The sequence below is a fragment of the Halteromyces radiatus genome (genome assembly GCF_025201355.1).
Source record: "Halteromyces radiatus strain CBS 162.75 chromosome Unknown BX664scaffold_3, whole genome shotgun sequence".
In the NCBI taxonomy this organism is placed as follows: Eukaryota; Fungi; Mucoromycota; class Mucoromycetes; order Mucorales; family Cunninghamellaceae; genus Halteromyces; species Halteromyces radiatus.
In genome coordinates, this window is record NW_026251689.1 from 1,002,039 (window position 1) to 1,029,746 (window position 27,708).

Genomic DNA, 27,708 nt, shown 5'->3' on the forward strand with positions numbered 1-27,708 from the left:
TGGTTTTTTCTTTTTTAAGTTTGATTCCGAAGCCTCATCATCTGAGATCAAGTTTTTTTTTTTTTTATATATCTGTTACTTCTTTTTGTATGTATGTGTATGCAGATAGATCATCATTCACGTTTTTTTTTTCTTTGTCATTCCCTATGCGAGTTCATTCTCTGTATTAGCATCATCGTCCATTAATCACTATCATCATGCACCATACCATGATATCATGACATCATCACTATTGGTCACCATCACTACCACTCATTCATTATCATCAGTAGAAAAGGGGTGGATGTTGATCGCTGTTTGAAACAGAGTCAAATTGATTACTTGCCATTGGCTTTTCCATTCTCATTTACCATGGCGTCATCGGTCTTTTTTTTTAAAAAAAAAAAAATCAAGCCCCCCTCGTGCTTTTTTTTTCAATTCTTTCATCTCTACTTTCTTACATCATCATGGCTGAATACCAAGCTCGTCAAGTGGGTGCTCTTAACACTCTCGATTTCCGTCTCTTCTATGGTAAAAAAAAAAAAAAAAAAAAAGAAAGAAAGAAAAAACTTAAATAGGTTTTGACAGATGGGACGCGTGCTATTTGAAATATAATAATTTTTTTTTCTTATTTTACTAACGTCACAGTTCTTATTATCTGACATTATTAGAAAAGGATGGTGTTCCTGTCTCTCCTTTCCACGACATCCCTCTCTTTGCTAATGAAGAAAAGACTATTTTGAATATGGTGGTTGAAATCCCTCGTTGGTCTAACGCCAAGCTTGAAGTAAGTTTGAATACTATCGGGTTATAGAATGAAAAAGCTAAACAAATATGGATTCTATAATAGATTTGTAAGGAAGAAGCTTTCAATCCTATCAAGCAAGATACCAAGAAGGGTAAACTTCGATTTGTCCGTAACTGTTTCCCTCACAAGGGTTACATTTGGAACTATGGTGCTTTCCCTCAAGTAAGTTATAATAAAATAAAATAAAAAAGGATGGATGATCTTATTATTATATCTGTTATTTTATAGACTTGGGAAGACCCTAACCATACTCATGCTGAAACCAAGGCCAAGGGTGATAATGATCCTATTGATGTTCTTGAAATTGGTGAACAAGTGGCTACTGTTGGTCAAATTAAACAAGTAAAGATTCTTGGTATCATGGCTCTTTTGGATGAAGGTGAAACTGATTGGAAGGTGATTACTATTGATGTTAATGACCCATTGGCTCCTAAATTGAATGGTAAGATATTTAATGGAATAAAATTAAAATTTGATGTATGTGACTCAATATATTATACTATAATAGATATTGAAGATGTTGAAAAGCACCTTCCTGGTCTCATCCGTGCTACCAATGAATGGTTCCGTATCTACAAAATTCCCGATGGAAAGCCTGAAAATGTATTTGCTTTCAGTGGTGAAGCCAAGAACAAGGTAAATATATAATATAATATAATATAATATATGTTAACAAAATGAATTTAAATATCATATAGAAATATGCTACCGAAATTGTCTTGGAAACTAATGAAGCTTGGAAGGCATTGATCAATGGCAAATCTGATAAGAAGGATATCTCCACGTAAATTAAAAATATATATATATAATGCGTGAAAAGAAGAAGGAGAAAAAAAGAAAAAGAATATTTCTCATTTATTCTCTCTTTTTTTTTTCTGAAATATAGTACCAATGTTTCTGTTGATGAATCTCCTTATAAGGTTAACATCGATGATGAAGTTGTGGCCAATGTACCTGCTGTAAGTATCAAAAAAAAAAAAAAAAAAAAGAATGATCACCATATTATATTTTGTTAATATTATTATTATTATTATTTAGGCTGATGTTCAAGCTCCTGCACCTATTGATTCTTCCATTGACAAGTGGTTCTTCATTAGTGGAAATGCTTTGTAGATTATTTTGTTATTTCATCAATAATAGTAATAAAAATAAAACTAAAAAAAAAAAAAAAACGTCAAGTGCATATATGTTTTTATTGGTGATGATATTGTTATTTACCATATAGAGATGGAAAAGAAACAAAAAAAAAAAAAGGGAGAGTATGAAGCCTTTTTTTTTGATAGGAGGAAAGCCTATTTTAAAGTTTTCGACTATACAAACATATATATATATAATTTTTTTTTTGATCCCCTCTCTTACTCGTTTCTATTTTTTCATTCTCCTTCATGTCTCCTTATTTGAAGCATGGCGGTCGCTTTGTCCTTCTTTCTTTCTCTTTTCTTTTATTTCTTTTTAATTCAATAAGACTTGTATTTTATTACTAAAAAAAAAAATGGGTATATGCATGTCTTCAGAAGAAAGAGAAGATAGGGAACGTAGTCAACGTATTGATAAAATGTTAGAAGAAGATAATAGGAAATTGAAAAGAGAATGCAAAATATTATTACTCGGTAAAAAAAAAAAAAAAAAAAAAAAAAAAAAAAAAAAAAGTTATTCAATATTAAATAAATAGAATAAAAGTCTTTAACAACATATTCACTTTTTTTAATAGGTAGTGGAGAATCTGGCAAGTCTACTATCGTCAAACAAATGAAAATTATTCACCAAAACGGCTACACTAAAGACGAGTTATTTACTTGGCGAGCAACAGTATATAAAAACGTCATTGAATCAGCTCAAGCTCTGGTAGCTGCTATTATCAAGTTTAACTATGAATTTGAAAATATCAAGAATAAAGTAACTATATATATATATATATGCAAAAAAGAAAGATGATTCACTCCCTACCTCCCTTTCTTTCTTTCTTTCTTTTTTTTTTTTTTTTATTATTATATTATTTAGGATTATGCTCAACTTATTGCTGACTATAATTTAGGGGATCCAAATAGTCCTCTTGATCCTGAAATCGTTGATGCCATTACCAATCTATGGACAGATGGAGTAATACCTCGTTTATTGGATGGAGAAGCAAGTGAATTTTATTTGATGGATTCAGCTCCTTAGTAAAGTGAAATTAATAATATGATGATGATGATTATATTAATCATTTTTTTATATAAGTTTTTTTGAACAAATCAAAAGATTAGGAGAGACAGATTATATACCTGATGTTCAAGACGTATTACGAGCAAGATCTAAAACTACTGGTATAACTGAAACAAGATTTACAATGGGACAACTTAGTATTCAGTAAGTTTGATTTGTTTATATATATAAAAAAAAACATCATCTTTACTCCTTTTTTTCCCCTCCTTTGTTTTATATAGTATGTTTGATGTTGGTGGACAACGATCTGAAAGGAAAAAATGGATTCATTGTTTTGAAGCTGTTACTTCTATTATCTTTTGTGTAGCTCTTAGTGAATATGATCAAGTATTATTGGAGGAATCAAGGCAAAATCGAATGATGGAAAGTTTGGTTTTATTTGAATCAGTTATCAATAGTCGATGGTTTTTACGTACATCTATCATTTTGTTTCTCAACAAAACGGATATTTTTAAAGGCAAATTACCTAAAGTACCTATGGAACGTTATTTTCCTGATTATGGAGGTAAATTATTTATGATTATCTATCATAAATACATTATAACTTGTTTTTATATCTTTGAATAGGTGGTGATGATCCTAATAAAGCTGCCAAGTATATATTATGGAGGTTTAATCAAACAAATCGTGCTAAGCTTAACATATACCCTCAGTAAGTTATTTATAATATAGAATCGTATATTGATACTGATCTTTATATATTATATAGTTTGACTCAAGCAACCGATACCTCTAATGTAAGTTCACTAAAAAAAAAAAAAAAAAAAAAAAAAAAAAAAAATCTTTTAAACTCATTATTATTATTTTATTCAAAATAGATTCGATTGGTATTTGCTGCTATCAAGGAAACTATATTACAAAATGCTCTCAAGGACTCTGGTATTTTATAGTTTTATTTTTATATCTTTATTCATCTTTGTATACATTCATTTGTTTCCTACTCTCTTTCTTTTTTACTTTTATATATATATATCCTTTTTTTTTTTAGCATAGTTTCAACTTTTCATTGTTCATTTTCTTTCTCCTATCCATTGTTACACATTTCACCTGCATGAATCACCTTTTCCCCTCTCTCCCCTTACTATAGTGTACATCACATTTTAATTCTTCTTTCATATTCAAACAAATTCCTTCTTCTTTTCTTTATTCATTCATCAATAATATTAATAAATATATCTATATATACAATCTATTTATATACAACAATTTTTATATATTTAATTCTATAAAAGATCTAGTTCTACATTACAAATATCTTCAAATTCTTGGATTGTCTTTTCACAAATAGATGGTTGATTCTGCCAAGCTGATAACAATGCTAAACCTTCTTCTTGATTGGAAATTTCTTTCATTCCTTGTTGTACCATCAGTTGTTTGGAGTATAATTCTTGAGTATACATATCTATAATAATCTTGCTACGTTGTACTAAATGATTCCAAAAAAAAAAAAAAATGGATGAGTCATTGATTATTATTTATATAACCATTTCGTAACTTACCAAATACATGTATAGGACATGTTTTGAATAATGGTATTTGATCATTTTCCAATACTTGACCCACACGTTGTTGAATCGCGATAAATTCACGTATAAAAGTCATCATTTTGATTTGTTGTTTTGCCTAATATCAGTCATCGACAAAAGAATAAAAAGTAGAGAAAATGATTAGGTATATACTTTCTTTCTTTCTTTCAATATGACAACTCATGTATATTATATAACACAAACACTTACCATACGTTCAAGAATCACCATAACTTTCTTGTCATCTTGTTCTATTAGTTTCTTCAGTTTAATATCATATTTTTGAATAATATTGGGAAATTCTTGTCGTAAACTAGGATGCCAATATCCCAAGTCATCAGAATATCTAAATCATACAATATATTCAAATATAATAATGAGTTTCTTTGTTTTGAAAAATAATAACTTACTTTGATTGGATAACAGTATTGATCAACTTGTTGGCAGCTGGGAATCCTTCAACATTTAATTCGTTCCATGTATTTCTAGATCGTTTGAATTCTACTAAAACCGTTTCAACTCGTCGTTGTAGCGTACCAAGATGCGTTGTCATATAGATATCAATTCGTTCAAAAAAAAAAAAAAAAAAAAAAAAAAGAAAGAAAGAAAGAAAAAAAAAAAATAAAGAAATTTCGTATAAATATCACTCCGGCCCAGTGATGAAATCTGCATTTTCCAAAAGACGTCATGATAGCCAATATGATTGGATCAACCTTAAAATTTATCCAAACTTGGTCACTATGAATTTTGTCTAATACATTCTTTTTATCATTCCATAATAATATAAATAATAGTTTTCAACCTTGATTCGTTTTGTTATTTTACAATAAGATGATCCTATTAATTATATTTGAACCATTAAAATATAATAAAAATATATATATGGTTGATTGACACATATATATATATATAAGAAAAAAAAAAAGGTGATTTTTTTGGTCTCTCTATTGTAAGCAAGTGTGGTGGTACATCCCTGCGATCTGATTCGTCAACGGGGATACAAATTGTTCTTGGGAAGGGAGCAATTGGAAGAAATTTACCCCATTCCTTTCTATTATTATTATTATTATTATTATTTCTCCCAGTTCTCTTGTTTCTTTCTTTTTTGTGTATATATATATATAACTATGATCAGAAGTGGGTGTCCTCGTGATGAATTTGACTTTATGGAAGTAATAGGTGCTGGTTCTTTTGGATCTGTTCATAGAGCCATTCAAAAATCTACTCAGAAAGTGGTAAAGTTGCATAACAATATATATATATATATATATATATATATATATTTAATTCATCATCTTTTTTATTTTTTATTTTTTTTAATTAGGTGGCTATTAAGATCATGAAAAGGAAGTTCACCTGTTCAACAGAATGTGACCTTTTATTAGAATGCAAAATATTACGTCTTTTACCTCCTCATATGAATATTGTAAAGAACTACGACACATTTTTTGCTCCTTCGAACGAACTTTATTTTGTCATGGAATATATGAATGGTGGTAATCTATATCAACTTATCAAAGAAAAACGGGATAACGATATATATTTTACTACTGGTGAACTTCGAGATATCATGTAAAAATATATTATTATTATTATTATTATTATTATTATTATATACTGAAAAATAGTTTTTCATCTCTTCTTCTAGGCGACAAACTCTAGCTGCTGTCTCACATTTACATTCCAACCATATATTTCATCGTGATTTGAAACCTGAAAACCTTTTACTTTCCACCTGTACTGGTCTTCCTATCATCAAACTGGCCGACTTTGGATTGGCTCGTGAAACAAGTAGTTGTCCACCATATACAGAATATGTTAGCACACGATGGTAAAATATATTCTCTTTATCTTTATTTTATATTATATTAATTCTTCGTTTTCTTATTATTATAACTTTTTTTTTTAAAAAAAAAGGTATCGTGCTCCCGAAGTATTACTACGATCTTCTAATTATTCATATGCTGTTGATTTATGGGCTATTGGTACCATCTTCGCTGAACTGATTAGTCGCCACCCTTTGTTTCCTGGTGAATCCGAAATTGATCAACTATATCGTATATGTCAAGTATTAGGAAGTCCTGGCAATAAGTTTATCAATACCCCCAATAAGAAGAAAAATTTGCGACCCGAAAAAAAGGTTAGTCCTGGTTTTGCAAGAAGAAAAACTCTGGATACATCAGCTGCCCCATCAATTACCGATTTATCACAGTCTATTCGACAACAACGTAGCAACAGTAACACAGCTTCAACTATTTCTTTATTGGATGGTGGTGGAGTATGGCGTGAAGGCGTGAAATTGGCTCACAGAATAGGTTTTGAATTTCCTCATGTAAGTTTATTTGAATTCTCTTTTATTATTATTATTATTATTCTCCTGATTGTAAGCTTATATTCAATATTTGTTTCTTTTTTTTTTATATAGTTATTACCTCAACCTTTGGCATCAGTGATACCAGAAGCAACTCCAATTATGCTTGATCTTTTACGACAGTTCCTATTTTTTAATCCTTCTCAACGATTAAAAGCTCCAGATGCGTTACAACACCCATTCTTTTTGGAAAGTGATAATGAACCTTTGAATCCCACTACAATACAAACACCCATAGCCATATCTACAATACCATCAACAGATTTAACAACAACAGCACAAACAAACAAATCAGAAGCACAAGACAAGGAAAAAAATACATCAATCATGCAATCAAGAGAATCAATTACCACTGTATTAGGCAATGCTGACGATAAAGTAAAGGATGAGATGAAACAATCATCAGATAGGATAGATTCTCTCAGCAAAATGATACCAAGCAACAAACTACCAACATCAAAATGTACACACGCAAATAAAACGAAGGAAGATAAAGAACAACAGGATACGAATAATAACCACAATGAACCATCTTCAATAAGTCCTCCTTACAGTGGAAAAAGGCGACCAGACAGTACTGATACGATCATGATGGACGATACAAAATTACGAAAGACAGATGCACCAAGTCCTCATTATTTTTCAAGTTATTCCGGAATGGAAGTCGATTCACAACAACATGATGATCAAATACATACTCATCGACATTTGATCTTTCATCCTCATGATACAATCGATGAAGTATCCTCTATGGAACAGCCACCTTCTAATGGAGATTATTATCATCAAGATGATGGAACTTCGTCCTCTTCCAGAGGTCCAAGCATGGATAGAGAAAAGTAAGTAATAAGAAAATGGATAAAAAAAAAAAAAGGAAAAATGAGATGATAACGAATTCTTTTTTTTTTCTCGAAATAAAACATAGTACTGATTGGATGTGGCTCAAGGTTTTATGAATACATATATATATCTACAGTTTTATCGCTCTTGATTACTTGGTTTTTTTTTTTTTTATTCCACTTCCTCAATACGCTTTAGTCACATATTCATATACTGATCTTTGTACAAACATTGATTTGTTAATTAAAATACCCCCATTCCGTATTCTTTTCTCATTTATGATATGCCTTTTTTTTTTTTTTTTTTTTTTACCTACCTTCTCTAGTTTTAGGAATATAATCATCCCTTTTACCCTTCTCTTTTCCATTCTTTTTTGATTTGTACAAAGAAACAACAATAAACAAAAAAAAAAAATCTGATTTATTGAACAACAAAGAACAAACGAAAAGATAAATTGCCGACTAGTTTTACATACACTTCTTTATTTTACTCTCTTTTTTTTCCATCGTTTTTCTCTTTATATTATTCTATATTGGGGTCTCTATTCCACCTTATATTCGCTTGTTTCTAAATCTCTTATCCTATTTTCTGGGGAAAAGGATGATGATTCCCTTATTAAGGTATTACCGAAGATTACAAAAAAGAAAAAAATCGGAATCACATCAACAAAGACTCTTAAGTGGATATCACTATATTCAATACCTCCGAGAGCAAAGACAGAGAGATTTAAATTATGTAGAACAACGTATTCATCACACAGAACAGTTATACTATGCAATTACAAAAGAATGGAAAAGGATCAGGGCACAGATGCATCGCGCCAATCAGGTCTTCCAACGCATGGATCGAGATGATGTATGGGTGACAGGTGCAGAACATGAATATTTGTATACATTGAGGCACAAATGGACCCAACCACTCTGTCAAGCTCGCGCTGACCTACAAGTCTATCAGGAGACTCTAGATGTCTTATATATGCAAGCAGATAATCATATTGCTCACCTCGCTGGTATCGATCGTGCATTAAATTATTTAGGTTTCGAGATCCACCCTGATGTACGTGACAATCATATATCTCTTCATCGTTCAAAGATCCCTAATGATCGGCAAGAACCATCTAATCATCATCATTTTTATCACCATCCGTACAATCATCGTCACCATCATCATCATCATCATCCATATCATCATCCTTATCATTATCAACCTCATCATCGTCCGTACCACTATCCATACTATGATCCTTATCGATACCAATCTCATCATCGATCTAATCATGCCATCAGTAACATGCAAAAACATTCTAACCATCATCCATATCATTCTCCTTATCATCCTTCGGATCATCAACTTAATTATCACTATTCTCATTGTTCAATGGCACAAGAAGAGCAGTCCTTAGATGGTCCAATAGATCATACATATCAACAACATCATCAGCAACAAGAAAAAGAACAACAGGCAAAACAAAAACAGAAAGGATATTGGTCCTTGTTAAAAACACGAATTTATCCCGTCAAGCTACATCATTCTAATAGAGATCATCCTATAAAAGAAAAAAATGAATAAACGTTATCAATTTTTTGATTTTTTTTTATTATTATAATAAAAAAAAAAGACTATTACTACAAAAGGGGAGAGAGAGAGAATGATATACAATTAAATTTATACTAAAAAGATAAAATAAACTGACCACTATAAACTTGATTCCCATTGATTTTGTCGACGTCTTCGTTGTTGTCGTCTTCTGTTTCCACCATTGCGTTCTCGTTCTTCTTCTTTCCGTAAAATGATCAATGCCAATCGTACAAAAAGAGCAAACAAATCCATAAAAAGTTCCAATGCATGACCTGGAATATCAAAAATGCCAGCACTTGCCCTTTCCACAATCATTTGAGTATCGTAAACCACTATTCAAAAAAAAAAAAAAAATGAATCGTTCTTCTTTTTTTTTTTTTATCATTCATTTTTTTTTTTTTTTTTTTTTTTTTTTTTTTTTACCAAATCCTGCAAAGGCAATCAATCCAAGGTATAATTCAGCCGAGAACATGGAAGAAGATCGAATAAAAAAGAGATTGGCAAAGGACGCCCAGATCATGATACCAAGTAAACTACCCGCCATACCACCGTAATAAAGCATACTTCGACGATTCGCCAATAATGCACTACCTGCAAATCCCAAAAAGATAAACACCGATCCACTCAATGCTGCAAGAAGAAGTGTACCAGTAGGATCCCATCGAAGATATATTGCCACCAAACTGGATAAAGATGAACCACTAAAGAGTGCATATACCTAAATCAAAGAAAGAAAAAAAAAAAAGTGAGTCATTGAATTTCATTTTTTTTTTTTTTTTTTGGATATTACGAAGAGTAATCCCCAGCGTAGAATATGATCTTGTCTTAAATGTCGTATACCAAATACACTACCAATAACTGCACCAGTTTCAATGACTCCTCCAGATAGAGCAGATAGTCGTGAATAAGGACCACCATAATGTGCACCAATAGCGGCAACACCAAGGAGAGCGGCTATTGTAAGAAATACATGTACAAGATGTTGTCGTACAGGTCTGCTAATCACTTGTTGACTTGAACTACTTGTATAAGAGGAAGATGCTTTTTCATGTGGATAACCTGCCATTGTTTTTGGAGGTACACTTATTGTTATTATTATGAAAATAGATTAAAAAAAAAAAAAAAAAGAAAAAGATGGAAAGAAATGGAGAAAAAAAAAAAAAAAAAAAAAGGAAAGAGTTTTCGTGGCAAAAGCAGAAAGGAGGACTATTTTCAAATACCGCCATTCTTTTCTTTCTGTTGCATTTCAAGATAAAGCACTTCTTTCATTTCTACCAATTTACCAATTTGTGTATAAAATATAGAGTGTTGGATAAGTTGTTATCATGATGATTTGTTATGATAATGATATTTATCAAGCATCTTTTTTTTTTTTTATGCCATATTGGCGGAGTGTTTTTGTTTTTCACTTTATTTTCTTTTCCCTCTAACCTTTTTTTTTTTTTTTTTTTTTTTTTTTTTTACATCAATTCCTTTCCCATTCTTATCATATCCATTATGAAATAAACAGTATCATTCATTATCTTTTTTTTCTTTTCTTCATTCCTTTTTATTTTATTATTGCTATTATAGTGTATGTCATTCCATCTTTTACCCCTTTATTATTATATGTACACCTCATGCCATCTTTTATTTCTATACGATCTTCCCGATTCTTATATGGATTCTTACCATATAAATATTCCATTATGAAATAAACGACATTTTCTATATCACTACCCTACATCTGTGTCTTTACTTCTTCTTTTTTTTTTTTTTTTTTTTTACTTTGACTAATTTGATACGAATAATGATGGAACGAGATGATTGGGTTGTGTTTTACCGACGGCTTCTTTTAACCAATCAAATGGCGCGAATTTACGATTGGCTTTTTCATGCACATTGGAGTCTAGTTTTCTATCTAGGTAATTTGGCCGAGTTGGTCTAAGGCGCCGCACTCAAGTTGCGGTCTCGTAAGAGGCGGGTGTTCGAATCACCCAGTTACCATTCCTTTTTGCTATTCGATGATCGGGTAAATTGTTTCACCATGGTTAAAAGATGTGCCTGTGGTATTGTTAAAAGTGATTTATGGCATGATCATGAAGAAGGGAGTGTTGCTAGGTGATTTTTTTGGTTTATAGGTTCAAAATTGAAAAAGTAATTCGGATGATTGAAAGAGAATAAGTTGTTTAGTGAGCACCAGTACTTGATTACGCCAGCACATGTATAAGAAAAGAAATAAAATAAAACAAAAAGTAAATTAAAGAAAAATAAAGTCTTGTTCCAAATTTGGAAAGTAGAAGTAGAGTAAAATTGTTCTGACTTTAAATATAGAACAAAATGAGCCAATCAAGAGTAATAATCCTCAAATACAATTGAAATGGGATGTTAATAGTTTTATTAAAAAAAAAATATAATATTTGTTGACTACTGATAAAAAAAAAAAAAAAAAAAAAAAAAAAAAAAGATGGAGTATTTATACTATTTTTCTAAACCACGGTTTAGACTGATGGTCAAAAAAAGACACGATGTCACAAAGTGTGACCATGGTTAATACATATATAATTTTTTTTTTTTTTTTAACAGTGTTAAGTGATTTTTTGGGTTCAAATAGCCAAAATTGAAAAAGTAATTCGGATGATTGATTGATAATAAGTTAAATAGTGAGCACCAGTACTTGATTACGCAAGGTCATTCTTAAAGAATCAGTCGTCTTAGGTTTTATTTTTATAAAGGCTATCATAAGATCATTTATTTGATCATCATCAAGGACGATCGTATTATATTATCAAATCAATTATCCTTTAGATCATTCAAGAATACTATGAAAATATATTTCTTTTTTTCCACTCAGTGACAAAAAAAAAAAAAAAAAAAAACACTAGTCATCCATTACAAGATGTGGCCTTCATAAAAATGAACACAAAGTTACGATATAAAAGTTCAGTAAATACTTTATTTCAAATCAAATAATATATGTAAGCTTTGTTGAAGACATACTATACTATAATATACAGCATAAACTAAACTAAGCTAAGCTATAGCTGTAGTATGAATTACCATGTTGCACGCATCATACTGCCGTATACACCTTCACGTCGTATATGTCATCCTATCCTTCCCAATTTGTCGTCTCTGTAATGGACTTACCTCTGTTTCCTAGCATGTCTTAACTTTCTCCAAGAATCGCATACACCTCCTAAATAATGGTATCAAATTGTTACATACTGTAGCGTACCTTGTTCAAAACAGAATGAGGGATATTTTCACCGTTGCCATGAATTCTAAACAATAAAGAAAAAATAAGTAGTAAGAATATGCAGAAATATTTAGAAAATAAAACAAAAGTGTTACTTTCAAACTGATAGAGCATATCACATTTATTTATAAAGTGATTTGATTTGAATTTGGAAGCGTACATGATCATAAAAGAGGAGAAATGGTTTTGATGCCATTCTATCAAATGAATGTAGATTCGATATAAACAATAGTTAGGTTAATACACTTTATTCAATAATAAATGACGGAATTCAAAGAATAAGATGTCGCAAAAATAGGAAATAAAATATATAGTAAGGATGGAAAATAGATGACAGAAGAAAAAAAATATAATTGTCGCATAATCAAATAGAGAATATAAGAAAATAGATATCATGAAAAAAAAAGAGTAATCAAAAAAAAAAATATAAAGGAAATCCACCAGTTGAGTTCACCAAGTTAACATATATAAAAAATAAAAAATAAAAAATGAGTAATACTTATCCAGATGATATCTTTTTATTCACTTACAATTTAAGCGCGAACGCCTAAACATGTATCGAGATCACTGCAGCAATTTCTCACTGCAGTGAAAGTAGGATGGCGATAACCATCCCGGAAAGCGGTGTGTGTGTTTATAACCTTTTTAAAAAAAATGGGCGACCCCAACCACGCCTAGGCAAATAACGACCGAGGTCAACCCAGAGAGGAAAGAAGCGGATAAGAAGAGAGGCCAGAAAGGAGGACAGACGGAAAAGATGACAGGCCCAAAAGAGAAGGTGACCCCAACCACGCCTGAGCAAATAACGACCGAGGTCAAACCAAGAAACAGGCCACAAGGGAGGACAGACGGAAAAGAAGATTGGCCAAAGGGAAAGGACACGGAAAAAGATGACAAAGGAAGGGACAGGCAAGCCCAAAAGAAGACAGGCAAGCCCAAAGAAAAAAAAAGAAAAGAAAAAAAGAATTTGATGAAGTAAAAAAGGACGTTCTTTTATAATAAAACAAACCCCTGTAAAAGAAAAAAAGACAAATCACCCCTGTAATTATGAGCTTTTTTAGCTATGAAATCAAAAGGACCCGAGTAAATGGTTTCAAAAAGAAAAAAGGAACTATTATGCAAATTTTGATGTCTATGGGAAAAAAGATCGATCGATTGTATGTTTCAAAAAGAAAAAAAGGAACTATTATGCAAACTTTAATGTCATCTATGAGAAAAGAGATCGATCGATTGCATGTTTCAGTAATTAAAAAAAAAAAACTATTATGCAAACTTTGATGTCATCTATGAGAAAAGAGATCGATCGATTGCATGTTTCAGTAATGAAAAAAAAAAGATAAGGACCCGAGTAAATGGTTTCAAAAAGAAAAAAAGGAACTATTATGCAAATTTAAATTTGTCATCTATGGGAAAAGGGAATGATCAATAGTATGTTTCAGTAATTAAAAAAAAAGAACTATTATGCAAATTCTGATGTCATCTGTGGGAAAAGACATCGATCGATTGTATGTTTCAGTAATGAAAAAAAAAAAAGAAAAGGACCCGAGTAAATGGTTTCAAAAAGAAAAAAAGGAACTATTATGCAAATTTACATCTGTCATCTATGGGAAAAAAATCAATTGATTGCATGTAAGATAGTTGATTGGATTAAAAAATATAAAAATAATAATAAAAGACAAATCGAAAATACGATGAGACTGTTGATATGGTTTATTTCAATAAGAATTGAATGAGAGAGAAAAAAAGAGAAAAAACTATTCTAATCCAATCTTAAATGACAAGAAGCTGAGATCTTAAAGTTACACAATAATATCAGTCTAGATACGACAGCATGTTTCAAAAAGAAAAAAAAAGGAACTATTATGCAAACTTTGATGCCATCTATGGGAAAAAAATCAATTGATTGCATGTTTCAGTAATAAAAAAAAAGATAAGGACCCGAGTAAATGGTTTCAAAAAAAAAGGAACTATTATGCAAATTTACATCTGTCATCTACGGGAAAAAAATCAATTGATTGCATGTTTCAAAAAGAAAAAAAAGGAACTATTATGCAAATTTTGATGTCATCTATGGGAAAAGGGAATGATCAATAGTATGTTTCAGTAATGAAAAGGAACCACAGACTTGTTCTCGTCTCCTTTTTTTACTTTTTACTTTATTTTTAAACGTACATCTACACCAATTCCACAAGCTTTACAATGATGATATCAGTTTACAATGATGAAATGATGGAACTATGGTGCCAGTGTTACAATGATGAAATGATGGCACCATGATATTACCTTTACGACGACGGGATGATGGGACATCATGTGCTGATAAGATGACGGACAGCACGATGGACGATTACGAATCATGACATGAGGTCAGACATCATGTGGTAGCCGATCAACATGCATAATGCATAAAGCAATATCTTATATATTGTACTTGCATGATATACTGTATATTATGTGTTAAAGATAACGGAGGAACATAAAAAAAATCATTCAAAGATGAGAAAAAAAAGTGGAACAGTTCCGCCGGTTGCCATATGATTATCACATTACCCACGGTAGTTTTTCTTCTATTTATACCCTGACAGAACAAAAGTTTTCTTTTTCTTTTCTTTTCTTTAATTTTTTTCTCAATATTGTGTTTTTACCATTTTTGTAACGTTTTAACATTCAAGTATCATTATGGCTGAATTTCGTATTAATGAAATGCAACAAGCCCGCGAAGGAACTGGTGAATCCAGGTTTATTTGTGTCAAAACATCCTTAAATGACGCTGGATGGCATGAGCAATACCTCGACAATTTGAGGCAGTTTGTAATCAATGTGAATACAGTAACTATGCATGCCTATAGCTTTACCAAATTCATATTTTTACGTGAATTTGAAGCCGATGAAAATTTCGATATCTACAGCTGTGTACAAGACAAAAGGTTTTTTTTTGCAGTCTGGAAATCGCTTGTTACCACCAGTGCTGCTGTTAGAGGACCATATGCAACCATAGTCAATGACCATAGACAATTATATTTCCAACATACTCAGTATCAGCCGTTCACATTTACATACAACCAACAAATCGGGTTGTATGAGTCCAACAAAATTCAAACTAGCTACCTCAATAATATACAACGGAATTTCGAGTCACGTCTTCGTCACTTCGTGAACCGTCTTTTAAATGTCACGGAAGACGCTGCTCTGCTGACAGATGGTCTAGTCGAATCAGGCGCAACGGAAGAAGAAATCGATGAGGCCGTTCGTCAACAAATAACGATGCCAGCTGCCCAATTTAAACGAGCCATCGTCCGGCATCCAAGTGAACGAAATGATGCATTGCTACGGAACGCATATCCTCAAGCCTTTGACCAGATTGTAGCTATTTTAGACTTGATCCAACCTATTCCTCTTCGAAATTTTCATCAAAACCATTATACGCACGTCAAGTACGATCCCGCAAAATATATCACAGCATTTTACCATTTGGCAAACGCTTTCCACACAAATGGATATAGAGAATTCAATTGGTATCCTCTCCGGACCTCGTGGGTGCCTTCGTTTGTGCAGATTGACACCAAGATTCTGCATACGAAGATACTCGCAAGAACTTACAGCGGAGGAAGAAGCGTTCTATTCACCCCAGAATTCAAGATCCAAACTTGGGGTGAGGTTGTTGATTTGCGTCGCCAATGCTGGAAACCTCAGAACGGCAATGGTGACGAAGTCCATACATTCGTGTTCCGTGGGACTGTGTACACAGATGGTGTGAGCTTGGTCATTGCTAAACAGAATAAAAACACGTTGGCAATGGGAGGTCGACAAGCTTATCAGGCTCCAGTTCGAACGACTCAATATATCGACGAACTGAATGTCGACCAACATCACGAGATTGCTAATCGTTGCGTTTTAATTGATGTTGGTCGACGCGACATGCTGTACTGTGTACTGGAATCATCAACGACAGTTAATGTCTCAGCATATCGTTATACTTCCAACCAAAGAAGGAACGAAACAAAAAGGAGGCGGTATGCGAAAATCTTATTAGAACGCAAAACGAACCAAGTAACGCAAGCCGAACTGGAACTTTCACACACAAACAGCAAAACCCTGAATGTCGGTGACTTCACCACATTCTTGCAAACTAGAGCTACCGTTTGGCAAGCGTTACATGAATTCTACGCCATGATTGTGTTCCGAAAGCTCAGATTGTCTGCCTATATTCGACGACAACAATCTGACGAGCGACTGGTGAAATCGCTCAGGAACCAATTTGGTAATGACTCTGTCTTGGTGATCGGTGATTGGTCGGCCCCACATCAACGTCATCACGAACCGATGCGAGGTGTTGGAATGCGAAGAATGCTTGTTCGTTTCGGTTGTCAGTTATACCTTATCGATGAATTCCGAACCAGCAAGGTTTGTCCATCCTGCTCTCAACGTTCATTGGAGCACTTCGGCCTTTTCCCTAACCCTCGTCCTTTCAGAACGGGACAAGTGCGTCGATGGGGTTTGCTCAGGTAATTCTGCCTTTCTACTTAACAATTATAATGTAATGATGTTAATATTATTATTTTTAGATGCACCTCCCAACAATGTCTGGATGCGATGACAGCGGCAGGACATGAAGGAAGTCATCGCCAATGGAATCGGGATCTCATGGCATGCCTAAATATGCGAACAATCCTTCTTAGTCATAGGGAAGGAAATGATAGACCAGAGCCTTTCGTTCGCCGGCAAAGGCCTGACCCTTTCCAGTGACCTGAAGTTTGTTCACTTAATTTTTTTTATTTGTACTTTTTTTATTTGATTTTATTTCAGATATTATTTATTTCTTTAGTTGTCGCTGTTGAATTGTGTGTAGATAAAATAAAGTAAAATAAAAAGTATAAGACTAATGATAAGTCAGTGAGATTCTTCTTAGTTCTTTATTTAGAATAAAAAGATAAAGTTGATTATTGTATCTACACTTGAAAAATTTATATCTCTTTTATATCTGTTTTGAAGATAAAATTATAATCATCATGTAATCATCATATGTATTAAATACCATGTATACTCTTTGTTGGTATATGTGATTAATCTGAACGATATTCATAATTAATTCCTTTGATGATTATTATATGGTAAACGTATCGACATTCTTCATTCATTAAATTAGAGTTCTTTACTCAGGGGTGAATTTAGGTTAAGAGCAGAATAAATTTCGAAGTCCCCTTTTTTATTTTTTATTTTTCATTTTTCATTTTTGCATTTTTCTTTTCTTTTTCTTTTCCATTGACTTTTTCATGGTTTTATTATATACATTAGTGTAGTCGTTACTTTACACATTTTTTTATTCAATAAAGTTTTTATTTTATTACAACTATGTCAACGGGGTCATTTCCATCTACAGGATGTATTACGTATGTATGAATGCATTCTTTTATTTTTTATTATACACTTATATTATAGGTACAGAATACGCTGATACGACAGTCGCCATTTTTATATCAAAAGTTAAATATAGAAGATAGATATAAAAGTTAGATCAAAAGTTGGAAATAGAAGATAGATATACAAGTCAGATCAAAAGTTAGATAAAGGTTTTCCTTTTTTTTATTATATTTATATAAAATAGATTTTTTTTTTCAATGATGATTAGTATTGGTTGTTTATTCGATATGACTAGTCATTTGGCTAACTCTTCCCTTAACCCCGCTACCACCAGCCTAGAATTCACCTAAGAATAAAGTACCATCTATCTATCCTTGTCTTCATAGTCTGCTGAAATGCGATGTACTGTTAGTATAGATGAAGTGACGGTATTTCTTTTTGTTCAGTTCATGACGGTGCCGTCAATTCTTTCAAACCATAGTCTGCCTGTTTCCCATAGTGCAGTAGCCCGTAGGACAAGAAAAGAAAGTTAGAAAATACTGTACATCGATATCTACCAATGTTGCGTGTTGGAGACATTTCATTCCTTCAAACAGCGGCTGTTTGTTTTTAGTTTCTATTGAGTAGCTTGTATAGCTTGGAACAAAAATATAAGTTAGGATTATCTCTTCTTGCCAAGTGATTGTAACTGCTTTATTGGCTTGCCTAAAGACACTGCAAGTATTTCTATTGAGTAGCTTCAACAACCTGTTTAAAAATAAAAGGCTGCGAGGAAGTGAATACACATCATCATCATCCATACGAATTGTTTGTTCACCTTCCCTTTGCCCTCCTTTGATATGCTTCCATTTCTGTTCTTCAATGACCTATTAAACAGGATAGAAAATAGTGAATGTCCATCATCTTCTAATCCATCATTGTTATTCTCTTTTGCCTTATATATACGTTTACCCTCTTACGCTATTGGAAGTGTATATCGCCATTTAATTGCATAGACGAGAATATTGACATCTACAAATAAAATCAAGAAAACGAATAGTAATCCATTACTATTATTCATATATATATATATATTTTATTTTTCAACATCATTCACTGGTGTTGATGCACTGTATCATTATGAGAATCAAATTAAAGGAGAAATCAAGGGCACTTTACATAGAGTGTAGGCGCAAACGAACTGTTGACTTTATTTGAGGGAATAGAGGGCACCACGAGATATGAATGATAGTACAAGATCACGGAAGACGACATTAAGGAGACACATACCAAGCAATAAAAAGAAAAATAAAACAAGGGTCAACGACATAGGAAAAACATATTGAAGAAACCAACACCATAAGGAAAATCAACCAAGTAAGAAAAAGAACCTTCAAAAATACTTGTACATAACCGAATTGTGTCTGCTATGCAGCCGAGTCTTAAGAGAGAAATAGTACTATCAAGTAGAAAACTGATATTGGAAGAAACATCGTTGCAGTGAGAGATAGATGAAAAAAAAAGTAAAAAAAGAGATAGTTCAATCAAGAAGAAAAGAGATCTTGCAGCTGTAAAAACCAAGAGGGTCAAGCATTGACTATAAAAGAAGAGTCGTAAACAACTGTATATTATCCTGCTTTTTAAAAATTACCATTTTATTATTTTGATGGTAATAGAATAAGAATCCATTAAAGTTACTGTGTTTTATATGTTACCTATCGTTAGGCAGTATGAATGCACGAGTAAAAGACCAAAAGCTGAAGAGAAATGAAAAGAGTGAAAAAAAAAGGGAACGAAATTAATAAAATGGAAGCAAAAGCAACTTGCTAAATTTTCTGTAGAAAAAAAAATCCAAGACGGTATTTTCCATTTTCGCTCCTTGCTAAACTCATCCAAGAGATATATACTTTAATTTTGCACGACAATATGATGAAAGGAAGGCAGGATAGAATTGGCAAATCTAGAAAGGAAAAAATACAAAACGCCGAAAGAATGTCATTGGATCATTTTCGTACATCCCATGTATCGCAAGAAACTGACACAATATAAGCATTATCTTGATTTTTTTTGGTGACCTTGAGAAACTTTACTCTCATCCTGATTTTATTTTTGTTTGTCCATTTATACTGTCTTGACCATGCCTTTACAATCTAATGAGCATATTTTAGATGTTCTGAATCCGAACGTCGATTTCAACCAGATACTGGCAGCCGCACGTATGGAGATTTTGACACCAACAAATCCTGTAGATGAAGGTGAAGAACCCTGTTTTGCTTGCCAAGCAAAGAAAAACTTGGCGTCTAAAAAACGCAAAAAACGTTATCCAAGTACAAAAAGAACGAAAAGGAGACGTTTTTGGTGACCTCAGTTTGCGCAGATTGCCTCTAGCTTGTCATTAGCGGAAGGAAAGCAAAGAAAAATAAGAGTCTGTATATAAGTTTATTTTTTGGTTAGCTATAGCCTTTTAGTTCTATCGAATGGTACTTCTTTATATAATAAAAACCTACTGTTGAAAATTTTGGATAATCGTGTTGTGTAGGACAAACATTACGCCATCTGGAGTCTGGAATGGGGAAAAAAATTCCGGATGTCATGTCTGCCACGTAGTGCATGACTTTTGGAATAAAAAGCAGGAATATATACTGGATACTCATGATTTTTATTTTGCTTTTGTTGTAAGTCTATATTGTAAAAACTCTTCGTATTCGAAACGGATTTTTGATAGTATCAAAAGACCATGAGCATAATGACTTTCAAAGTCCGTATTACTTTTTATTTTTATTTTTCAGATATGCGGTAATTTTTATTTTCTTCTTATTTCTTTTCTTTATAACAACTTTAGTTATATTATATCAATTACTAGTCTTTAGTAGTTATATTTTTATTTAATAAAACTTTTATTTTTATTCCAACTACTTTGTTATATAAATCGATTCCATCATGTATTTTTATATTTATTTTTATTTTTATATCTTTTTATTTTTATATCTTTTTATTTTTATTCGTACATATTATATATTAGGTACAAAGTACGCTGATACGACAATCGTAAAAGAAAAATTTTTTTGTTTATTGTAAAGATCAGAAATAGTAATGAAATTTAGGTGCTATACATAATACATTATTTTTTGTAAGTTTGGCCTGACTTTATCAAAGCTGGCCAATTGAGCACCAATATCCATATGTTCACCAGTAGAATCAGTATCTTCTCCAATATTACCCTTGCGATAGAAATTCGCACGAATTGCCACCAAATGAGCATAATAAGCAGGGGGACAGATAGAGGCAGCATTACTGGCCCGACCATAGAGGTAGCAGAGACGGTAAGTGAGTTCTTGTAAAACATATGGCGCGAAATTACAGTTGTCGTAAATGACGTGGTATTGAGTAGGACCCGATGTACTTTGAAGACCGGCGTACGACTTTAAAACTAGAATATATATATATCAATGCATCATCCTAATATGCATAATCATCTGAATACTTACAAAAGCTGAACGCAAAAGGATGTACAATATGACTATCCACAACCGTACCAGGTTCACAGTTACCAGTTCGATCAGCGTGACGGAATTCAACAGGGAAGAATCGAGCATGATGATGTTTTTGAACAACCACAAAGGTGACAGGAGGCATGTAAGTTCTATCCAATGAAGCACAGGCAGCGTGTATGGCAGCAACTTCATTCCTGAGCACTTGATCAAACTGACCTTCAGAAACACCAGAACGATAGAATAAAATCTGCTGAGGCTTTTGACCACAACTTTGACAGAAGATCTTCAACAGTTCCTTGACCATGTTGGCTAAATCCTCAATGATTTCGGTACGGGGGGCTTGAGCACGGAAAGTAGAAGAATAATATGCTGCATCAGCATTCATAGTTGCAGTCACTGCGGCTATAGATGGTCTGTTCATATCGCGAGGAGGATGAGTAATGTCAGCACCAAAAACAATAGTAGGTCTGGTTGAGATCAAAGGAATTTGAAAATTATCCAGAAACCAGTTGATTCCGCCAAGCTTCATGTTCACTTTCAAGCAGACATTGGTCAAATATTCTTTCTTACAGTCAGCAACATTCTCACTTTGGATGCACTGAGTAGGAATACCAATAACTAGACAAAAAAGATACGGGATTACGTCAGAGAACTCATCATCATCTTTTTGTTTGCCTCTTTTACCTGTATCAGAGACACGCTTGATTTCAGCATAGAGAGGAACTTCAGCATTTGGCAAGATACAGACAATTAATTGGGTTTCAGCCTCTGAGCCTACGCAGAACCATGAGGAGGCCTGCAAAAGAATGCGTTCAATGCTATCTTGAGGATCAGCATTGATCATTGGGGGTCCATCGTCGAATACAGTCTATATTATTGATGATAAAAGAAATAAAATAAAAAAGACATGTTAGTATAATTCATGTTTTTATTAAAAAAAGACAACTTACCAACCCAGTATCAACAAACGTTTGATATAGTTCATGAATAAAATGTTGGATTATTTCGATAGGAAGAAGGTGGTCAAAATTGACAACAGACCAACAACTCAAGTTGGCGCCCTTTGCAACTTTCTTACCACGAAGATCCCAAACACCATCGATAGGAGTAAACGTAGCATTTTGAGAGGAAGGATGGAAAGAGATCTCTGGAGCAGGAAGGACTCGAGCTCCGATCATGGCCATTTCAGGCTTGACGTTGACACCAAATTGTCGAATATATGGGTTATCATTGTATTTGAGGAGGTTGACACCTTGGTTTATCCTGAATGCACATACGTTGGGCTTTTGCCAAGTAAAGCTAGTCATTTCGGCAGCTTGGTCTTCATTCAATTTCTCCGTATAGCGTTGGCCAGGAAGGACTTCACAAACTTCCATAGGCAAAAAGGTATCTTTCTTGACAACAATACAGGGTAAGAAAGGATAAGCAAAACGTCTGTTGTAAGTCTTTTGAAAGTATTGAGCAACCGTGATTTCATTTCCAAGTTTATCTTTGAATACAGTATTTTCAACAGAGGTAGAAGTGAGCTTATTAATCTTGTACTCTAATCGCTTGTCAGCACCACGATGGACAACAACGATCTTGAGATTCTTGAGCATTTTTTCAACTTCGGTGTGTTCACTATCAGAAATGCCATGACGAAGATCATCAAGACTATGGCGGTCTAGTAATTTGGGTAACAGTTCATGAAGAGGACCAGATTCATAGAAAGCGGTAGCACTAACATCAACATTGACCATCATTTTGCCTATAAACAATGAATAATTTAATATTAATAAAAAAAAATATTAAGGATTATATGTTTTCTATGTTACCTTGAGTAGGACGAATAGATTGATAAATGCCTTGCCATACTTCAGCACCATTGGGTAAAGGACGTTTATCCTGGGGAGTGAAAAAGGATCGATCCACAGTGGGATATTGCATGCTTGGAACGTGATGAAATAATACATCAAGAGCCATAATAGCTATGACACAGTTTCAGAAAAAAAAAAAAAGGTTAATAAAAAAGAAGTTAATAAAAAAAAAAGACCAAGACTGATAATAATCTTTTTTTTTTTTTTTTTTTTACCAGCTAGACAATTGTTGGTAATACCGGACCTCCCATCCAAGAATGATTGTAATTCACTCATGTTGATTACACCTACAGGCTTGATATTCAACTTGAAGACACCACCAGAACGGTTTCCTTCTTGAAGATTGACCTATAAAAAGAATAAAATAGACGAATATAAGTGAACCAATAAAAAAAAGAGTGATCAAAAGAAATATAATATTGACTGGAACAATGAGCATATGATGAAATATACGTCATTTTCTTTTTTTTTTCACATACGTTAAAACAAATCCCAAGATTATCATCACCACATTTCAGAGGTTTTGGAGAAAAAAGATTTGCACGACCATCAAAGACAGGCTTGACCTTGTTAAGAAAAGCTTGACCTTCAAGACTATCTTCAAAAGATTGCCATACCTTTCTAAGTACAGCAGGAGGAGTACCATCAGGTAATATTTGAATATTCAAGTGTTGTATATTTTGAGCTGGAAGACTTGTCATTTCAAAGAAATTGCTTCGTACTCGTATCGGTGTACCAAATTCACCGGTAACAAGTCGAATAATCAGTTGAGTTAGATCTCTGTTTGCGGTATCTGCCATAATAGAAGAGTGAATTCAATTAGAAAAGGAAGAAAAAAAAAAGTAAAGAAAAAAAGAAGTAGAGAGAGAGAGAGAGAGAGAGAGAGAGAAACGTATCGGTTTTTATGCCGCTACTTGATCGGAGCGAGTTTAAAAAAATCCTGCAAATCTTTATGATCATCTTTGTCAGCAGCAGCATGGATCTATCGTTGTTATTATGGAATCATTATCGTTTTTAATATGAACATCAACATATCTACCATCACGTCAAAGTATATACAATTATAAAAAAAGAAACTAAGAGAGACAAGTAGATCGAAAACAAGTGTTTATTCGGGTTTGTATGAAATCAATAAAGTACACTATATCTATTCTACTATTTTCTACACTAATGGATGGCGATAGTTCATTTAGCGTTACCCAATAGACTTCACGAGCAGGACTATATCGATTCCTAATATTCTTTTTTGTCTACTTGTTGGTGCAATGGGATGGATTTATTTTATTAAACGTGAGTAACACATCATATAACATTTTAAAGATATCTATGTTCGCTTGTTTCAACTAGAAGATATTGCACACACTACAAAAAGAGACAGAGCGATTGAGTCAGTACACGGATACAATGATAAGTATAAAAGGTCTTTCATTATTGTTTCATACCTTGCTTTGGTTGGCTTATGGTGTAAAAGGCACCTTAGAAAAAATGATCTGAATACAGGCTATACACGAAATATTCTGTAAATATCCTGTCAATCTATCCTGTATTTCCAACAATTCCAGATGAAAATCTGAATATCCAGGATAAATCCTGAGTTAACCTACACGATATTTCCTGTAATTACAGGATCCCGGATAAATCTGGTATATACAGAACGCATCATTGAGTTGACGTACGGGATACAGCTTGTAATTCCAGAATCTAGTAAATAAAGAACTACCACGAATAATTACTAAATAACTAACTAATATACAGGGAATAGACTATAAAAAGTAATTTATTATAATAAGGCTAATAAAAAAATGATAACATACTATACAAAGTCAAAATAAAAGATGGCTACAATAAACTAGTCTTGCCACAGAGCTGCATACTTGTGTCTTGACCCAACACCATGTTTTTCCAGAAACATAGTGACGATTTGTTTGCCCACAGTCTATCGTTCCATCACTTGCAATCATAGTATCCAGGCTAAGGATGGTACGTTTTCGGCCAAGATAGGAATCGGTAAAGTAGAACATTCTATTTCCCCAGTCGTATTGCGATTGATGAAGATAGACAACTACAAAGTACTTTCCATTGCAGCGTTGATATTCTATTTCATCCCCAAAAAACCTCTTCGTCGAATGATCTAGCCGTCGATGTTGTCGTAAAGCGTTCCTACGGTATTTAAAGATATAAACAAAGCGTTGTCCAACAATTATTATAGAAATACCTTTTTTTATCTATTTACGGAAAGTTTGAACACCATGAGATGTTACTGGCTGTAAACTTGTTGTTGAGACATCTTCATAGAAGAAGAAGCAGAAGAAGAAGAAGCAGGTGAGGAAGAGGAAACTAATGATGAATAAACGTTGTTACATTGGGAAAGGTGGGTCACCAATTCATTAGGACGTAAGGCCATCCCGCACCAAGTACAATTAGTCAGACTGAATAGCTTTTGTTTCTTTTTAATTGACATAACACAAAAAAAAATAAAGGGGACTTGAAAAGGAAAAGAAAAAAAGGGAAAGAAAAGATAACAAACCTTTTAGGGATTTCAATTTTTACGTACTTGTCAGTCTTATCTGCGAGCATAAATTTTTAATCCCCACTTTTTTTTTTCTCTTTTTCTTTTTTTCTCTTCTTTGTTATTCTCTCACTTTTTTTTTCTTCATTATTTTTTCACTTTTTTTTTTCTTTCGTTATTTTTTCACTTTTTATTTCGACAACATTCTTTTCAAAGCTAATGTCTTCTCGACTAGATCGTATTGTTACCTTATTAGAAGAAATGGAAGCACGACTACGCGCCGTAGAAAGCAAAATCGACAACATTGAAGCAGTGGAGAGTCAAGCACAGAAAAAACTCGATAAACTGATTGATATATTCGAAAAACAGCCAGCCAACGTGGAACCTGTTGAGCGCGATATAAGACACCCATTCAAGATTACGGACGGAAAGGAGAAAAAGGTAAAGGTTACGAACAAATTGTTGATCACGGCATTATCAAACCTACAAGGTCCCAACCAGGCACAGAAAATCTTCGAAAATATCAAAGCGATGGCCATCGTTATCATAAAACAAATGAAACAAGACAACGATCTGTCGTCCAGATCTCTCAACTGGTCGAAAATACCGGCGGAGGAAAAGGAAAAGGCCAAGAAGAATTTGGAAGAGAGGTTGGCCGCAGTTGGAGTGCGAATTGATCGTGCTGAAGATAGGTGGATCGCCAACACTGTGCTCAGAAATAAATGGGCAAATCGGGTAGAACGACTGGTAAGATTGGTAGATAGGGATATGACATTGTACAGCCACTAACACTTTTTTTTATCAAACTGAAAGTCCATTGCCTCTTCTTCAGCAGCAACAAAAGCATCATCACCGTCATCATCACCATCGTCAACGTCATCATCATCGTCATCATTATTGTTATCGCCTTCGCCACCACCACCGCCATCAACAACAAGAACATCATCATCATCATCATCATCATCTGCACCCCGAAAGGTAACAAACACCAGATCTTCCACAAGGAGAACAAGATCATCAACATCATCAAGACGATCATCATCCTTATCATCATCAAGATCAAGAAAACGTGGACGATACCAATAATAGAATAGCTTTTTATGTAGACATATTTTTTTACACCATATTTTGCCTTTATTCATAATAAAAATCCACGATTTATTCTGTATTTGATCCTGTAAATATCCTGTATTTTATAATACCCACGATTTTCTGTATTTGATCCTGTAAATATCCTGTATTTTATAATACCCACGGGATGAGAAATCCTGGAAAAATCCTGTATTACAGGATCATTTTTTTCCAAGGTGAGGTAGGCGTACAAAGAAGGAATCAAACGCGCTGCATCTGATCTTATCGAATGAAAACAAAAACGTTATTGAATAAAAAAATATATCTACTAAATCATTTCACTAGGGAACTAGAAACTATACGACAAGGGAACAATGGACAGACCTTGGCAACTGTGAAACTGTTTAAAAATGAGACGATAAGCATGGAGAAGCATAAGATCAAAATTCAGTCAAAAGTGGTCATCATCGCACGAAATTTGGACCGAACATGGACGAGATCATTCTCAGTAAAAAGCAATATAGCTTTATTTAAAAAAAAAAACGTTATCCACATACTAACTAATAGAGCTATCACTACTATCCATTCTATTGTATCTATTATAGTACCAACCAGAGGCGTTTGTCAACGCCAAGATCCTAACAATAAGCTGCCATTAAAACAAGTTCGCCGTCCAGTCAATCTTTCATTGGCATTACCTATAAAACAAATCCAGGTCAAACATTTCATAGAAAAAAATAGTGTAAAATATTTTTTGTCATTTACCTGTAATAAATCCTACATCCAAAATGGAAAGGTTTCCCCATGTATTTTGTAAATCCCTATTTCAAAACACTCCAAATCCAATAAAATTTACCATGATAACATCGTAAAGACAAAGAGGACACCCAATG

General features: G+C 33.1%; 9 protein-coding genes and 1 non-coding gene across 10 annotated transcripts; 6 read left to right on the forward strand and 4 right to left on the reverse strand.

Moving 5' to 3' along the window:
- The first annotated feature begins 358 nt into the window (after positions 1–358).
- Positions 359–1,954, forward strand: BX664DRAFT_328281 (inorganic pyrophosphatase). The gene is made up of 8 exons (XM_051544575.1): positions 359–510; positions 651–766; positions 830–949; positions 1,016–1,229; positions 1,296–1,423; positions 1,486–1,571; positions 1,674–1,746; positions 1,826–1,954. The coding sequence occupies exons 1-8, from the start codon at positions 447–449 to the stop codon at positions 1,898–1,900; spliced, it is 876 nt and encodes a 291-aa protein (XP_051401290.1). The 5' UTR covers positions 359–446; the 3' UTR covers positions 1,901–1,954.
- A 214-nt stretch (positions 1,955–2,168) lies between these two features.
- On the forward strand, positions 2,169–4,123 carry BX664DRAFT_357343 (guanine nucleotide binding protein, alpha subunit). Its single transcript, XM_051547945.1, has 8 exons — positions 2,169–2,397; positions 2,499–2,683; positions 2,789–2,949; positions 3,008–3,136; positions 3,214–3,497; positions 3,560–3,644; positions 3,702–3,729; positions 3,811–4,123. Exons 1-8 carry the CDS (start codon positions 2,280–2,282, stop codon positions 3,880–3,882), a joined length of 1,062 nt encoding a protein of 353 aa, XP_051401291.1. The 5' UTR covers positions 2,169–2,279; the 3' UTR covers positions 3,883–4,123.
- Positions 4,124–5,086, reverse strand: BX664DRAFT_328287 (uncharacterized protein). Its single transcript, XM_051544576.1, has 4 exons — positions 4,929–5,086; positions 4,729–4,864; positions 4,492–4,615; positions 4,124–4,418 (listed from the first exon to the last, which is right to left on the reverse strand). The coding sequence occupies exons 1-4, from the start codon at positions 5,069–5,071 to the stop codon at positions 4,216–4,218; spliced, it is 606 nt and encodes a 201-aa protein (XP_051401292.1). The 5' UTR covers positions 5,072–5,086; the 3' UTR covers positions 4,124–4,215.
- Positions 5,087–5,573: 487 nt separating this feature from the next.
- On the forward strand, positions 5,574–8,017 carry BX664DRAFT_294199 (kinase-like domain-containing protein). The gene is made up of 6 exons (XM_051542084.1): positions 5,574–5,753; positions 5,843–6,090; positions 6,167–6,349; positions 6,436–6,850; positions 6,944–7,728; positions 7,815–8,017. Exons 1-6 carry the CDS (start codon positions 5,646–5,648, stop codon positions 7,843–7,845), a joined length of 1,770 nt encoding a protein of 589 aa, XP_051401293.1. The 5' UTR covers positions 5,574–5,645; the 3' UTR covers positions 7,846–8,017.
- Positions 8,018–9,289: 1,272 nt separating this feature from the next.
- On the reverse strand, positions 9,290–10,425 carry BX664DRAFT_357347 (inhibitor of apoptosis-promoting Bax1-domain-containing protein). The gene is made up of 3 exons (XM_051547946.1): positions 10,098–10,425; positions 9,731–10,025; positions 9,290–9,639 (listed from the first exon to the last, which is right to left on the reverse strand). Exons 1-3 carry the CDS (start codon positions 10,371–10,373, stop codon positions 9,425–9,427), a joined length of 786 nt encoding a protein of 261 aa, XP_051401294.1. The 5' UTR covers positions 10,374–10,425; the 3' UTR covers positions 9,290–9,424.
- A 785-nt stretch (positions 10,426–11,210) lies between these two features.
- On the forward strand, positions 11,211–11,293 carry BX664DRAFT_t46. The gene has a single exon. It is a non-coding gene; the product is annotated as a tRNA-Leu (tRNA).
- Positions 11,294–15,380: 4,087 nt separating this feature from the next.
- Positions 15,381–17,291, forward strand: BX664DRAFT_261191 (uncharacterized protein; the record flags this gene model as incomplete). The annotated part of the gene is made up of 2 exons (XM_051540669.1): positions 15,381–17,050; positions 17,111–17,291. The coding sequence occupies 2 exons, from the start codon at positions 15,381–15,383 to the stop codon at positions 17,289–17,291; spliced, it is 1,851 nt and encodes a 616-aa protein (XP_051401295.1).
- Positions 17,292–20,992: 3,701 nt separating this feature from the next.
- Positions 20,993–24,035, reverse strand: BX664DRAFT_294207 (Piwi domain-containing protein; the record flags this gene model as incomplete). The annotated part of the gene is made up of 7 exons (XM_051542085.1): positions 20,993–21,315; positions 21,374–21,997; positions 22,064–22,247; positions 22,330–23,126; positions 23,194–23,346; positions 23,451–23,583; positions 23,715–24,035. 7 exons carry the CDS (start codon positions 24,033–24,035, stop codon positions 20,993–20,995), a joined length of 2,535 nt encoding a protein of 844 aa, XP_051401296.1.
- An 859-nt stretch (positions 24,036–24,894) lies between these two features.
- On the reverse strand, positions 24,895–25,753 carry BX664DRAFT_357350 (uncharacterized protein; the record flags this gene model as incomplete). The annotated part of the gene is made up of 3 exons (XM_051547947.1): positions 25,497–25,753; positions 25,110–25,395; positions 24,895–24,936 (listed from the first exon to the last, which is right to left on the reverse strand). The coding sequence occupies exons 1-3, from the start codon at positions 25,694–25,696 to the stop codon at positions 24,895–24,897; spliced, it is 528 nt and encodes a 175-aa protein (XP_051401297.1). The 5' UTR covers positions 25,697–25,753.
- Positions 25,754–25,885: 132 nt separating this feature from the next.
- Positions 25,886–26,899, forward strand: BX664DRAFT_328310 (uncharacterized protein). Its single transcript, XM_051544577.1, has 2 exons — positions 25,886–26,491; positions 26,558–26,899. Exons 1-2 carry the CDS (start codon positions 25,964–25,966, stop codon positions 26,828–26,830), a joined length of 801 nt encoding a protein of 266 aa, XP_051401298.1. The 5' UTR covers positions 25,886–25,963; the 3' UTR covers positions 26,831–26,899.
- The last annotated feature ends 809 nt before the right edge of the window (positions 26,900–27,708 follow it).

Coding starts and splice junctions, on each gene's coding strand:
- BX664DRAFT_328281 (XM_051544575.1), top strand. CDS start 447: ATGGCTGAATACCAAGCTCGTCAAGTGGGTGCTCTTAACACTCTCGAT. Junction 767..829: donor GGTCTAACGCCAAGCTTGAA/GTAAGTTTGAAT, acceptor ATTCTATAATAG/ATTTGTAAGGAAGAAGCTTT. Junction 1,424..1,485: donor GTGGTGAAGCCAAGAACAAG/GTAAATATATAA, acceptor AATATCATATAG/AAATATGCTACCGAAATTGT.
- BX664DRAFT_357343 (XM_051547945.1), top strand. CDS start 2,280: ATGGGTATATGCATGTCTTCAGAAGAAAGAGAAGATAGGGAACGTAGT. Junction 2,398..2,498: donor ATGCAAAATATTATTACTCG/GTAAAAAAAAAA, acceptor TTTTTTTAATAG/GTAGTGGAGAATCTGGCAAG. Junction 3,137..3,213: donor ATGGGACAACTTAGTATTCA/GTAAGTTTGATT, acceptor TGTTTTATATAG/TATGTTTGATGTTGGTGGAC.
- BX664DRAFT_328287 (XM_051544576.1), bottom strand. CDS start 5,071: ATGACAACGCATCTTGGTACGCTACAACGACGAGTTGAAACGGTTTTA. Junction 4,865..4,928: donor AATACTGTTATCCAATCAAA/GTAAGTTATTAT, acceptor TGTATGATTTAG/ATATTCTGATGACTTGGGAT. Junction 4,616..4,728: donor TGGTGATTCTTGAACGTATG/GTAAGTGTTTGT, acceptor GACTGATATTAG/GCAAAACAACAAATCAAAAT.
- BX664DRAFT_294199 (XM_051542084.1), top strand. CDS start 5,646: ATGATCAGAAGTGGGTGTCCTCGTGATGAATTTGACTTTATGGAAGTA. Junction 5,754..5,842: donor AAAAATCTACTCAGAAAGTG/GTAAAGTTGCAT, acceptor TTTTTTAATTAG/GTGGCTATTAAGATCATGAA. Junction 6,851..6,943: donor TAGGTTTTGAATTTCCTCAT/GTAAGTTTATTT, acceptor TTTTTTATATAG/TTATTACCTCAACCTTTGGC.
- BX664DRAFT_357347 (XM_051547946.1), bottom strand. CDS start 10,373: ATGGCAGGTTATCCACATGAAAAAGCATCTTCCTCTTATACAAGTAGT. Junction 10,026..10,097: donor TACGCTGGGGATTACTCTTC/GTAATATCCAAA, acceptor TCTTTGATTTAG/GTATATGCACTCTTTAGTGG. Junction 9,640..9,730: donor GATTGCCTTTGCAGGATTTG/GTAAAAAAAAAA, acceptor TTTTTTGAATAG/TGGTTTACGATACTCAAATG.
- BX664DRAFT_328310 (XM_051544577.1), top strand. CDS start 25,964: ATGTCTTCTCGACTAGATCGTATTGTTACCTTATTAGAAGAAATGGAA. Junction 26,492..26,557: donor CAAATCGGGTAGAACGACTG/GTAAGATTGGTA, acceptor TCAAACTGAAAG/TCCATTGCCTCTTCTTCAGC.